The sequence below is a fragment of the Borostomias antarcticus genome (assembly GCF_949987555.1).
Source record: "Borostomias antarcticus genome assembly, chromosome: 18".
Lineage (NCBI taxonomy): Eukaryota > Metazoa > Chordata > Actinopteri > Stomiiformes > Stomiidae > Borostomias > Borostomias antarcticus.
In genome coordinates, this window is record NC_140251.1 from 9,871,495 (window position 1) to 9,886,580 (window position 15,086).

The window sequence follows — 15,086 nt, forward strand, 5'->3', positions numbered from 1 at the left end:
ATACTTTATTAATGAAATCAATACAATCTAAACAAATGTCACAATAAAACTGTTATGATATGTATTTCAGAAAACAAACAGATGACAGATGAAAACCATTTTGGGAAAGTAAAAGATGCAAAAAGGAAAGGTATTTTAATACTGTATATTACAGGAGGAGGAGGAAGACACCTCTGACTCGCTCTCCGACTGAGTACATTTACTGAAAATTTTTATGATCAAAAGGAACACTTCCACACAGATTTTTGCACCCCGGAAACTTTCTGTTCCCCTTCTTTTTTCACTTGTCCTACCCTGTCCTGTTGCTCCTCCTGCCCCTCCTCCTAGAAGTCCATGGACAAGGATCTCTGCTGAGCCATCTCAAAGTTCTGTTCTCTGCCATTCCCTCCTCTACGCACATACACATCACATCCTTCCTCCTCCTCCTCCTCCTCCTCCTCCATCACTCTGTCCTGTCTTCTGTGCCCCATGCCCCGAGTCCCCTCCAGGCGGCCAGGCTTTATACTGGGCCAGCTCTTCTTCCGCAGGCTGCTGTTTCTGTTCATGCTCCAGAGGTGGGATAGAGAGCTCTGGAAGTTCCCCCTGAAGGGGGTCAGCTCCATGGATCCGCCCCCCAGGGAAGGAGCCCCTCGGCCAATGGAGCCCTGGGAGCCACAGTGGTGCTCGTAGACACAGCGGGAGGCTGTGGAGGAGCGCCTCAGAGCCTGAAGAGGCTGGAGCTCCTCAGACAGCTCACCCAGGTCCACAGGCATTTCCTGACAAATGACAGTAGAATTTAAGACTGTCAACAGAGAGACAGAGTAAAGGGTGTAGTATCTATTCTCACTTACCTTGTCTCTGAGGGAGAAGAGTTCATAGTGAGGAGGATCAAACACGTACTGGTGCTCAGCTTGGTTAAACAGGGCAGTCTTCTTCACCAACACCTTAGAAACAGGACCGGAGTAGAAAGGGAAAGTGCATGTAATCCTTCCGATGGCATCTCAAAATGGTGAGAGGATGTTTTACACAGCAGAGAAGGACAACAGAACAGGTAGAGACTGGGATGTACAGCATCAGACGTCTGTAAAAGCACCTTCTTGCGTGGCTGTTTGACCTGCACCATTATTGAGAACATAAGGAGCAACAGGACCACTCCTGTAGACACAGCAATCACTGTCCCATGGGGCTTACTGATCTGGTCGAACAAACTTTTGGATGTCTTCTCTGGGTGAGCGGGGGAGAGAGATAGAAAGAGAGAGATTGAAAAGGAAGTGAAAGAGAGAATAAAAGTGCGTCAGTCCTATTAAAAAAAATATCGCTTAGCTAAATGAGCTTTGCAGTGGCTCACCTTTGCAGTTGCCCTCATCCCAGGGGAACACACAGTTTTGCACACCGTTACAGACCAGGGAAGAGTTTATGCACATGTTACTGTGGCAGAAGAACATGTTGCCTGAACAGGGCGCTGGAAAATACATGAACAGACACTGTCACAGTTACTGTTACATGAAGGTTACTGTAACTAAACACAGTTACTATTAACTAAGTAGCTTAATTTAGTTACTGTAACTAAAAAACAAAGCACATGAAACACATTGTAGAGGTAGAATGAAGATAAGGGGATTGTATACTGTATCAATGTTATTTGTAGACAGCTGTAGACTGACTGTAATGTGCATTATCAAACACTAGAGACTGCAAATGTAACATTAGATGTGATGAGTAGAGACTCTAGAGAGAGAGAGAGAGAGAGAGAGGTGTGAGAAGAGAGAGTAACAAAAAAAAGTGAGGGACTCACGGTTGGCGAAGACGGTGAAGAGCAAACGAAAGCGGCTGAGTCTGCTACTCTCGTCCGCCCACATCCGGACCACGCCCACCCCGTTGTCCAGCATGATGTCATTAGCCACCGTGCTGCAGAACTTAGCCTGTCGGGACGAGACAAAGGTTCTGCTGATCAGCACGCACTAATAATATCTTTGTGCTAGTCTTACAAAAAAAAAAGAACAAATAGTGTTCCTCGTCAGAGAGAAAGATCCCAACCATGTGTGTGTGGGAGAAAACGGGACTGCATGTGCTGCTGGTTTCAGGCCTCTTGAATCAAGGTACAGTAATCAACACTTCTTACCCCTCCTCATTAGTGCACAGAGCAAGACCTACCTTCAGGTCCTCGATGGCACTGCTGCCATCATACACAGCCACAAAGTTCTTCTTACACTCATTAGAGTTCTCCATCTGGTATTCTAGGAAACGCAGGTAGATCTGTCAGAGAGAGAGGGAGGGGGCAGGGATTGATAATTTATAAGCCGTAATTGCGTATCTATCATAACTGGAGAACCAAGACAGTGCTGAATAAGAAAGAAAGAAACATGAGATTAAATGAGAGAAAGAGAGAGGGAGATGAGAGAGTACTGTTGTCGGACACACAGTTATCCGTTGAGACCGTTGCTGACCTGTGCATGTATAACAGATGTGTTCTGAGCTAATAGATAACCAACAGGTAGCGTATAAGGTGGTTTTAACGCCCGCACTCGGGAGGGGCAGTCGTAACGCCCAAACGCAGTGACAAGACTGATTTCTGGGCTTGTGCTAGCGACATTTTAAACTGCATAGGAAAAGTAACCGACTCTCCTACAATAACATATCATAGAGAATCTACCTTCATATTTTCAACTTGTTATGTGTATATTTAGTTATATAAAAACGACCACAAATCATCACTATGAATTCTGTGAAGTGCTGCCCTGAAAATATTGCTTGGCGATGCCTCGTCATTGTATGAGAATTCCATATTACTGTACCAACGTTACTGTACATAGGAGTTGGTGGAATGGGAGTTAACGTAGCCCCCCTCCTGGATTCCAAATTGCAATGCTATCGTCAAAATTAGCAAACAAGTTTAAAACCAACGCAATGCTGCTAGATTTGAAAAACTGAATTATTTAGACAATAAACTGTAACTTTTATTCCTGTATTTTATTTTTCCTGCTTTTTGTTTTAAATGTCCTTTTTTTGCATTTCGTTTTACAGTATATGATCTTTTATGTGTTGCACTTTGTCTTGATGCTTTTAATGTCTCATGTAAAGTACCTTGAATTGCCTTGTTGCTGAAATGGGCTATACAAATAAACTTGCCTTGCCTTGCCTAGACACTTTGAGCTACAAAGTAAGCTAAATTGTTATCACCAAACGTTGTCTGGTTTTATACATTTACAGTTTTTGTGACGTTGTCGCCACAGAGTGGGTGTTAACGTAGTCCCTTCCACTAGTGATCCCAGACCTTGAAGCGGGGCGGGGCGCGTATGGTCCAGATGCAGTCCAGCGCCTCACCAGCCTTCACTTTGTTCTCCTCCTCCACCTGACCGGAGCGGATTATCCCATCAGCACCATCCATTTCAAACTGGCAGTCTGGATGAGATGAGAGATGGAGGTAAAGCAGGGGTGGGGGAAGATAAAATGCATCTGGCACTTCCATCCAAAGTTTTGAGATAGAGCATATTTCATAGGTGTGGCCATTACCTGGGATTGGTTTTAAGATCCCTCCTACATGGAGATGGAACTCTGGGTCTGGGAAGAAGACAAAGCTAAGGTTAGAGGCTCCAGCACAGAGGACATCTGTCACCTGCAGTATAGGAACGGGTACATTTTTATTTTATTTAACCTTTATTCAACCAGGCAAGCTGTTAAAAACAATGTCTTTATTCACAATTGCCACCTGGCAGTTTTTGGGGCTGACTACCTGCGGTGTATCTGTACCGGACCCGGAAGCCCTGGCCCTCCAGCTCATCGTCGCTGTAGAAGCGGACCCACAGGAAGCGTCCACTGGACAGCACCGGACCCGGTCGGGATGAGCCGCAGAAACGGTCGATGAGCGGCGAGAGGCTGAAGGGGCCGTCCCTTACCTCGATGTGGTCGAAGCGACACTCGAAGGATGACTCCATGAGGAAGGTATCATCAAACTGCAGCTCGATCCTCTGGCGAGGGAGAGCTGGGAGAGGCAGGGGGAGGGAGGGAGGGAGGGGGGGAGAGGGAGGGAAGGAGAGGAAGATACAGAAGGAGGGGGTAGAGGGAGAGGTGGAGGGAGAGAGAGGCAGAGGGAGGGAGGGAAGGAGAGGTAGAGATATGGAGGGAGGGAGGGAAGGAGAGGGAGATATGGAGGGAGGGATGAAGAGGGAGGAATGGAGAGGGAGATATGGAGGGAGGGAGGGAGGGAGGGAGGGAGGGAGGGAGGGAGGGAGGGAGGGAGGGAGGGAGGGAGGGGGAGAGGGAAGGAGAGAAGCAGAGGGAGGGAGGGAAGGAGAGATATGGAGGGTGGAGGGAGAGGTAGAGGGAGGGAGGTAAGGAGAGGCGGTTGAGCATAATAGAGAGGCACCTTTGTGTTCTCACCTTATTAGCCTGGCAACCCATCCAGAAATTGTTCTGCCCTATTATGGACTTAACAACAAAATTCTGAATGGGTCACCTTATAGTCTGCAAGAGATAAGCATGTCTATTATCTTGGTGTGTGTGTGTGTGTGTGTGTGTGTCAGAGAGTGATACCTTCCAGTATAAACAGGCACTCCTTGTTTGGTGGGTATGTGTTAGGGTAGTTCGGGGAGCTGAAGAGGCCTCCATTGATGTTTTTAACCCAGGTGCCACATCGATGAGCATTATGTGACCTCTGACCTGCAGTCATAGACGACTCTGCAGAGGATATGACATAACAATCTAAGACCAGAACGTCAACATGGATCTGATGAATAGATCTGATGAATGTTATTGAAAGTGATCCCACACCCACCATTGGTTTTCTGTGCTAATGCAAAGCCCTCCTCAATCAGCATGAGAAGTATCCAAGCTGCAACAGAGTTATACAGATAGAATGAGAGAGAGCGAGAGAGAGAGAGAGAGAGAGCGAGAGAGAGAGAAAAGATTGCTGAGACAAAGGGATGGAGAAACTACAATGAGTGAATGAGTGAGGAGAGAAGGGAAGTAATCAGCTTAACATGATTTGTGTTTGTTCCTGCTGCTTCTCTGCTTTTCCAGAGTAAAATAAATGCTTTTCCCTTCACATCTCTCTCTCTCTCTTTCTCTCTCTCTCTCTCTCTCTCTCTCTCATCTATCCCTTTGCCTCCTTTCTCGCTTGCAGCCTGTGGACTTTTTCAGTTGTCGTCCTGAATAGTAAGTGCTGAGAGAGTGACTATAGTGACAAAAACAGTATTTGTCTGCCACACACACACACACACACACACACACACACACACACACACACACACACACACACACACACACACACACACACACACACACACACACACACACACTTTCTCAGCATAGGACACCCGATCGGCGGAGAGCTGTAGCTATTCTATTTCTGACTGTGAAGCGAGCCAGCGCGAGGCGGGAGCTGTCCCTTCAGCACCACCGGTGTCGGACGCTTCCGCTCATCGATGCACATCGATGGCTTTGCCTTGGCATCCTGTGCGGCGCGCGAGTGTGGCACGGAACAAACCGCACACACGTCATCCAGGACTGTCCGGGACTGACCGATATGTCGGACACCAACGGAATGCGTGGCCTGACGGTCGTGGATGACGAAACGGTGAAGTGGCTCCTGGAGGTGTGCCCGGGTGACCCCCTCACCCAGGCTCGGGGTGGTAAAAGGATAGCCCCTCGGCCCCGAGCCTGGGGGGAGAGGACCGCACCAACTAACTCAAACGATGAAGACCGGCCTCCGCTCAGCTACTACACACGCGTTATACGACCACCAGCCCGACGCCAATGAGACGCGTGAACTGCGGTGCTGAGTGCAAGGCTGGTACACTCTCTCATTATTAAACACAATGAAGCTCCATTAAAAGACAGGATATTTTACTCAAACCCACCACAGAATAAAAAGGGAAAAAAGTAGTAGACCTCTCAAACTCACTTGTTATGTGCATCTCCTCCACCGATCGAAGTATTCTTTGCTTGCTGTTGTTAACAAATATAATTTCCTCCAGTCCCGAGTCTACCCTACTAATACGGCACGTCTTGATTAGAAATCCCAACTTTCCTCGTTTACTATGTTTCCATTGGTCATCAAAATATCAATTCTTCTGAAATATTCGTTTAAAGATCGTTCTTTTCGGTATACGACTTATACAGTTGATTGCAGTCACATGAAGATCACAGGTTAGGCTGGGCTACTATTTCCGTGGACCAACCAGAAGGTCTACAGAAGGCTAATGAAAGACTTGTCTGAGGGTGCTGCTTGTTTTTGTGCGTGTCTGTAAGCCAGCGCACCATAGATAGCATTTGTCCGGTTGTCACTCCCCCTCTGTTTCCCTCCCTCCCTCCCTCCTTCCCTCCCTTCCTCCTTCGCTCCCTTCCTCCGTGTTGTTGACCTGCGGTTCTATGTTGCCACCACAAGAGGCAGTGGTGCCAGAACATCAAAATGAAAACACTAGGACATTGTACACTTTCTAGATCCTTGGTGGTGTAGTGGATAGGGCAATCACCTCCCATTGCGGTTCGATCCGCAATAGGTAGCATTTACACTACCCCAATTGGTTGGGAATTTCTGGTACAGTGTTAGATTGGTTTGAATCCTACTTAAAGGACAGGGATTATTTTGTGTCTATAGGCAATTACAAATCTGAGCTGACAAAAATGACCTGTGGAGTTCCCCAAGGCTCCATCCTGGGGCCTCTTCTGTTCAACATTTACATGCTCCCACTAACTCAAATTATGGAAAACAACAAAATATGTTACCATAGCTATGCAGATGACACACAGATTTATATCACTATATCACCAGGAGATTATAATCCCATACAAGCGCTGAGTAAGTGCATTGAACAAATCAATGATTGGATGTGCCAGAACTTTCTCCAACTAAACAAAAATAAAACTGAAGTAATTGTCTTTGGAGCCAAAGAAGAACGATTAAAAGTCAGTGCTCAACTTCAATCAGTAATGCTAAAAACCACAAACGAAGCCCGAAATCTTGGTGTAGTCATGGACTCAGACCTGAATTTCAACAGCCACATTAAGTCAATTACAAAGTCAGCCTACTATCACCTGAAGAATATATCAAGGATCAAAGGATTTATGTCCCAGAAGGATTTGGAAAAACTTGTCCATGCGTTTATCTTCAGTAGACTCGACTACTGTAACGGCATGTATACAGGTCTCTCTAAAAAATCGATCAGACAGCTGCAGCTGATTCAGAACGCTGCTGCTCGAGTCCTAAGACTAAGAAAGTGGAGCATATCACACCAGTACTAAGGTCTTTACACTGGCTTCCTGTCTGTCAAAGAATTGACTTTAAAATACTGCTGTTGGTTTATAAAGCACTGAATGGTCTAGGGCCAAAATATATTTCTGATCTGCTCATATGCTATGAACCATCCAGACCCCTCAGGTCGTCTGGCACAGGTCTGCTTTCTGTCCCCAGAGTTAAAACAAAACATGGAGAAGCAGCATTCAGTTTTTATGCTCCACATATCTGGAACAAACTTCCAGAAAACTGCAGGTCTGCTGCAACTCTTGGTTCTTTTAAAACAAGCCTGAAGACTTTTCTTTTTGCCACTGCTTTCTAAGAGGAGCTATGTTTATCAGTATACTGCACTGTAACTTTTATTCCTGTATTCTATTTGTCCTGCTTTTTGTTTAAATGTCTATAATGACTTGCTTTTTGTTTTAATGCTTTTAATTTGTCCTGCCTTTTGTTTTAAATGTCTTTAATGTCTTGCTTTTTGTTTTAATGCTTTTAATGTCTCATGTAAAGCACCTTGAATTGCCCTGTGGCTGAAATGTGCTATATAAATAAACTTGCCTTGCCTTGCCTTGCCTTACACTGAGGATGCTGTTGTTTACAGAATTTAGAGGAGGTTCGGAGGAGGTATTGTGATGGACACTCAGACTCAGCCATGGGGGATGACAACCCTCTGAACTACCCTGAACCCCCAGGTGAGACAACACTCACAGGTCAGTCCAGACCTGTTGATCCTGGTTGAAACTGAATGTTTGCCCTTTACGTATACGTCTCCTCTTTAGGGTTTGGTCACTGTGGCCAACGTTGTGAAGGAGGTGACTGGATTCCAGGTCAGCACAAGCCCCTCTCCGTTCACAATCATAACAGCACTTCACTTATGTGATAGAATGATATCCTTTTTTTTCCTCCTCGCTACAGTACTCAATGGCTTCATCGGCCACATCATGCATTGAGGTGGAGGTACTTCCAGGATTGCCTCCATTTTCTCTCCGCTTCAACATCACAGTACGGTTGACCGTTATCCCTTCATAGAGTTTCACCAACTAAGCTGTTGGTTTAAAGAGGTTCTGTTTTTGTGCCAAACAGCAGGTGGACATAAACACCATATTTGAGGGTTTTGAGGAGGCTCTAGGTGAGGTGACAACCAATAGCTGTTCGGCCTCTGACACCATCTTCTGCAGCCCTCCACCTCCCCCTCCTCACTCTCACGCTCCTCCTCCTCCACCTCCGTTTGGCATGAGACCCCCCCCAGGTAAATGTCTACTCTTTCTTCCTCTCAATTTACATTTTTGTGCTTTGCAGTTGAGGCTAATGTTGTGTGCCCCTGCTGCAGTAAGTTAGAACACCGGCTGAAAAGATCTCAACCGTGCTGTTCTTCTATTTATTCCCGTATATGCGTTTCATCTTTTCATAATTTTGTCATTGATCAATTAATTTCACTTCATGTAGAAATGGTCTTCGGATAGTAATGGTCTTCCATTCCCCCTCAGGAACTGACCAACAACACTCAGTACCTCAACGACATCACCCACGCTGGACAAATGGTTTTGAGTGGACCAGGTACATGTACTGTAACTATCACATCACTGAGATAGAGAGATAGAGAGAGATAGAGAAAGAGAGATGGAGAGAGAGAGATGAGTTGTTCTAATGCTTATTGAGCGTTACAATGTTGCAGAGACTAGGTAGTCTGAGGTTTGAGTTCTGTGATGTTTGTCTCTTGAGGAGAGGAGACCCCCCTGCAGGGGTTTGGTTTACAAACTTTCAGCCCCACCTACAATTTTTTTCACCAGCCGCCACGGCCTACAGTATTGACTGACACGCAGGCACACACACACACAAATATACACACAACCGCACACCAGTGGTGCCAAACATGTGTTGGGCATACAGTAAATAAAAAGACATGGTTCTGTGGTCTCTGATGTGGTCTCTGATATGGTCTCTGATATGGTATCTGATGTGGTATCTGATATGTTCTCTGATGTGGTCTCTGATGTGGTCTCTGATGTGGTCTCTGATATGTTCTCTGATGTGGTCTCTAATGTGGTCTCTGATGTGGTCTCTGATATGGTCTCTGATGTGGTCTCTGATATGGTCTCTGATGTGGTCTCTGATATGTTCTCTGATGTGGTGTCTGATGTGGTCTCTGATGTGGTCTCTGATTTGGTCTCTGATGTGGTCTCTAATGTGGTCTCTGATATGGTCTCTGATATGGTCTCTGATGTGGTCTCTGATATGTTCTCTGATGTGGTCTCTGATGTGGTCTCTAATGTGGTCTCTGATGTGGTCTCTGATGTGGTCTCTGATGTGGTCTCTGATGTGGTCTCTGATATGGTCTCTGATGTGGTCTCTAATGTGGTCTCTGATGTGGTCTCTGATGTGGTCTCTGATATGGTCTCTGATGTGGTCTCTAATGTGGTCTCTGATGTAGGCTATATGCATATACTGTACGTACAGTAGCGCTTTCTCTTCGACTCAAATCCTTCACCACTTCCAATTCCACTCAATTTTCAGTATGGTACATAAAACAGAGATGGTCTGACAATTCATTAAAACAAGTCATTTCTACAACAAGTTTTGAAGACGATGAGGTTGAAGTGAAGTGTTGTTTTTAAAAGGCGTGCATCATTTTCTGTGGCGACATGCTTGTGTTTGGGCAGGATTTGTGTTACAGTGCTTCACTCGTAGGACATTTGAATTACAACAATGGAGTGCCAGTGACTGCTCTTGAAGCTGGCTATGCATCTTTAATCCACTCATGCGTGTGCACATATACAGACACACACACACACACACACACACACACTATGTTTTTGCTTTGTCTGAAGAGCCGCTGAGATGGACTTTGTAATTTGTGACTCAGATGGTAGATCGTTGACACACACACACACACACACACTATGTTTTTGCTTTGTCTGAAGAATCGCTGAGTTGGACTTTGTCATTTGTGACTCAGATGGTGGTAGATCGTTGACACACACACACACACACACACACACACACACTCACATGCACACCTTTATTTTCAGCAGACCAGAGCTGGAAGCCACTGCATTTGTTGCTATGGGAACCCTGCTGGAGGCTTGTGTTCCAGCTCTAAGGCATTCAGGAAGACGAGAAGTGGTTTGGGATCTGGGGCTTGGAGAGAGCAGGGTCTTAAGAGAGGGATGTGCAGGAGACAACACACTAAATGTCTAGTGCAGCAGCTCTACCAGGTATACGCTGCTTATCCAGGAGAGAAACGATTCTCTCCTCTGGATCAGTAGAGACTGTTATATAGAGGGAAAATATGATTTACAGTACAAAAGAGTTGTGTTATAGTAAGTGTTAAATTTACCCCTTGAATGGGTTAATCCTCTATGTAAAACAACTGTATGACAGAAACTACAATACTATTTTACATAGACATAAAACAACATGCATAATAAACACAACACATGGAGCATATATATGGTACACAAAAGGATAATACAAAAGGCAAGATTAAATGCATACACAAAATCATATAATGCTGAAATAATTATGCAGACCTGTGTTGTTTTACTGGTACATTGTCAAGAAGAAAGTCTAGTTTGAGGGGGCTAGATGTAGTGATCAAAAATCAACTGTTAATTTGGGAGGAGATAATTGTAATTAGCATACTGATTGAACTCTTAATGAGCAACTGATGGGTGTTATTAGCCTGTGCTAAGGGGTGAAATTAACTTTTTTAATGAAGTCCTATGGCTGTGTGTGTGTGTGTGTGTGTGTGTGTGTGTGTGTGTGCGCGCGCATGCGTTCGTGCGTGTGTGTGTGTGTGTCTGTGTGTATGTGTGTGTGTGAGAGAGAGTGAGAGAGAGTGAAAGTGAGAAAGTGTGTGTGAGAGTGCCTATGTGTACTGTATGTTAATGGTTAAAAATTGTTTTGCTATGCAGTCCTAGTCCTACATGCAGACCTCTCACTATGGAAATGTTTTTTGTGTGTTTTGTTTTTGGAATAAATATCAAGCCACTGTTTCACTAGTCATTTTGTTATTTAGTAGCATGTAAGGAACAACAATACACTCCTACAGATGCTTGCCACTTTATTACAAGAACACAACACCTTAATTTCATTTCATGGCCATGTGTCTCATCTCAGCAATAATCCGAGCAGTCTAAAGCAGGGTCATTTTCAGGTTCAGGGATTAATAAAACAGGTCATAAATGCATCTTGATTTGTATATTTCATTATACAAACACTTGTATATTTCATTATACAAACAGCCTCTTATTTCACAAAAAAGAAAATAAATCCAAGTTTTGAAAAATAATTTAGTAGAAAAGTAATTTTTATGTTGTAGGAAGTGGGCAATCACTGTTGGATTTTCAAAGACCTGTTGATTTTCATTCTTTCAAAAAAAGCAGATTCAAGATTTACAATTGAAGAACTTGTCATTGTGCAAACACAAAGAAATGTGATTGCATCAACCTCAAATGGTGCATTGGAATTTAATTCAACAGGGAAGTCCAATATCTCTGATATAGCTCCCAAAATTATTTTATTGAGTAAACACCCTAGTGTAACATTTTGAGCCCTGCCGGCTCTTCCTCAGTCTGATTTTGGGAGCTACTGTATACCAGAGATGCAGACTTCCCTGTTCAATTGCTGATGTCTCTATGTCCTGCACCTGGATTTTATCGTTGACATGCGTGCCTAAACCCTTTTTCACTGCATTTGAATTTAAGACAACACATACAGTATTTGCTAGGAATAATATAAGACAGGAATGAGATAAGAAACAGCTTGCCTGTACTGATCCACTCTGCATCAGTTCATCTCCAACAACACCACACCTAGCTCATGTGCTTTACTGTTTATGTGAATGGCATTGTCCACTAAAGCCTTAACTGTAGCAAACAGTTCAGATTAGACTGTACAGAGACTTGAATTTGTGTTACAAATATCTCCTGGCTTTGTTATTATACATAAAAACTGTTCCTTCAGACCAGATGCTCTTTATTCTGGTCTTTCTAGTCTATTTATTTTAGACCGCAGCAGCAGTTGCTGGTCTTCCTTGGGTCCACATAAATATACACATATATATATATACTGTATATATTGCGAAGAGATTTCCTTTAGAAAAACACAACAAAGGGCTAAACCATAAACAAAAAAATCGTTGGTGAAATCCATTGTCAAATAGATGTGGAAAATGCCAGCCACTTTGGGATTACTGGTTCCCTAAGTCTGTTTTCACTGGAATTCTGTGTTAGTCCACGGGCACCACTGTTGAGGCTGCCCACTGATGCCCACTGCTCCTGGACAGTTTGGACGGGAGAAATGCAGAGGATAACCGATGTATGTTGTGTGTCTTGTGTCACTGCTCACACACACGTGTGCTTGTGTGTAATAGCTGTGTGCTAATAAATTACCTTTGAGGTCCAGTAATCAACTAATTTCACAACAATGGTTTCAAACATAACTCTCTTGACTGCAGTTACAGCTTCTAAAATGATCAACCCCCCCCCCTCTCTCTCTGATCCACCCCCCCTCCCCTCTCATGCTCTGGACCTGTCATTCTATCTCATTTTCTCGCCCACCTTGTAAAATTTCTTGATCCCTTGAAACAGTTTGACCGCACTGTATGTGTAATGGAATGTTTGCCATGGTCTGAATCCATGTTTTTATCAGTGCATTTGGCTGAGGGAATTGTTGAGTCTGTTAGTGGTTCGTTTGAAGGAGTTGCGGACAGAATATCAGTGAAAGGACAATTCAAGCTCTGTTCCTGGCATAGGACTTGTATATTGATCCTACTGCAGTGCTATGGGGTGACCCTCTCTCATCTTATTCTGTGATGGCAAAGGGATAGTGCTATGCATAATTCTTTCGTAAATGACATAGTTGATGATCAGGCTATAGTGATTTGTATGCTAATTCTGCAGGACCCAGGGGATTGATGCTGAGCGACTTTCTCTTGATGTCCTGTGTGTGTGTGTGTGTGTGTGTGTGTGTGTGTGTGTGTGTGTGTGTGTGTGTGTGTGTGTGTGTGTGTGTGTGTAGAGAAAGAGAGAGAGAGAGAGAGAGAGATCTATAATCTCTTCTCCTTCATCCTCCACATTCCTTACTCGTATTTGAAGGGGTCACATCACTTATGCATCAGTGCGTGCTTGTGGATCTCTACTAGTTTCTGTGTGACTCTAAATCTGTCTGTAGCATGATACCTACTTCCACTGCCCAACAAAAGTTCAGCGCAGAGAATGTAGACAAACCTCCAAACGAATTTACACTACATGCCTCCAGTGTAGGTATGCGTGTCCCCTCTAACCCCTGCAGCTCTCCCCTGGTATGCAGATGCAAGAGAGAATACTTTCTCTGTCAACTTGCCTTGTTAAATAAGAGTAAATGAAAAATATATTTATACATGCACATGCTCAAAGTCTTGTCATACTGAGAGGGATCTGGCATCAAATCATTTGTGTGCCTGGAAACAGATGAGCCTGGCTGCTCGATGCCTCCTCAACTTCATCCCAATCACACTCCAAAGATCCCTCTCTGAGAGGGTCCTGGCTAACGTGGATTCGTGTGTTCAGGCATCTGTTGTGATTATTACTTCATCATAGTCCCCAGCCATGCTTACTGGCACCATATGGCCAATCATTACGGTTGCAACGACAGATGGCCAATGAGGGTAACCCTTACTCAAATCAGGCTTAAACCCATCAGACTAGTCTGGATTCATGGTGACCAATTAAGACAGGGAAATGAAAGTGATCCACTGAGAAGGGCAAGATGTGGTAGGAGAGGAGGAAGAGAGGAGGAAGAGGGAGAAGGAAATCCATACAACAGTGTCAAATTGTTCAAATCATCCTATCCTCCACCATGTTCACCCTCCACCATGTCCACAATTGTTCAAATCATCCTACCCTCCGCACCATCCCCTGTTCCAGAGTGTCGTGAGGGACCAGTGAGGGCTGGCAGAAGGAGAGCGCACACAGTCACTCCTCCTACTCATGAAAGTAGGATGCAAAGCGGGGGACAAGAGGGGGTCTAAAGCCCAAGCATAATTACTTACCATTCCTACAACGCCTTATGCTTGGACACTGCACAGAACTGACACGCAAGCGTTCCTGGATGACATTAAAATGCTATTTTCCCTTGAGATTATTCCTCTTTTTTCACTTTTTAATTTAGTGAAATATACAAAGCTGGTCTTTGCAATCAAAGCCTAAGCACGTCTGGTAAGGGTTTAGAGAAATGATTAAAAAGCTGGGAAGACTGAAGGGCCCTTAGTTATATTACTGGTGCTGCCCTGTTGATGCAAGAACATGCACACATTACACACACGTCCAGTCACCCCATTCCAATCTTCAAAAGTCTGAAGTTCATGTATTTTCTTGAAAAGTCATTAAAAAACAGTGGTAGGCCTACATACAGTACACGCTCCAGATCAGTACTTTTACACTGCTGCCTCAAAAGAGAGGAAAGTCCCCTGCTTTGTGCACAGAAAATTAAAAGCTACTACTGTGTCTCAGTAGCCTAACTCATTCTACCCAGGGGCCATTCTATTTTCTTAATCCATTGAGTTTAGACCATGGATGTATTAAGAGGTTTAGCTTGCTCGTAATGCTTGTCTATCTATTTATCTATCTATCTATCTATCTATCTATCTATCTATCTATCTATCTATCTATCTATCTATCTATCTGTCTGTCTGTCTGTCTGTCTGTCTGTCGGTCTGTCAGATGATTAGATAGATAGATAGATAGATAGATAGATAGATAGATAGATAGATAGATAGATAGATAGATAGATAGATAGATAGATAGATACTGTGGCATCCTCCTGGCCGTTGGGCGGCACGAGGCTGCCCCAGCGGTGCTGCCTCCGGGTACAAGTGCCCAAAGCCGAGCGC

At 44.3% G+C, this 15,086-nt stretch overlaps 1 protein-coding gene across 1 annotated transcript; it reads right to left on the reverse strand.

Moving 5' to 3' along the window:
- Nucleotides 1–323: 323 nt before the first annotated feature.
- LOC311320876 (neuropilin and tolloid-like protein 2) lies at nucleotides 324–9,655 on the reverse strand (the record flags this gene model as incomplete). Its single annotated transcript, XM_084452744.1, has 11 exons — nucleotides 324–755; nucleotides 831–923; nucleotides 1,073–1,203; nucleotides 1,328–1,441; nucleotides 1,775–1,901; nucleotides 2,134–2,235; nucleotides 3,254–3,381; nucleotides 3,493–3,540; nucleotides 3,713–3,961; nucleotides 4,513–4,656; nucleotides 9,073–9,655. 11 exons carry the CDS (start codon nucleotides 9,653–9,655, stop codon nucleotides 324–326), a joined length of 2,151 nt encoding a protein of 716 aa, XP_084308870.1.
- Nucleotides 9,656–15,086: the final 5,431 nt, after the last annotated feature.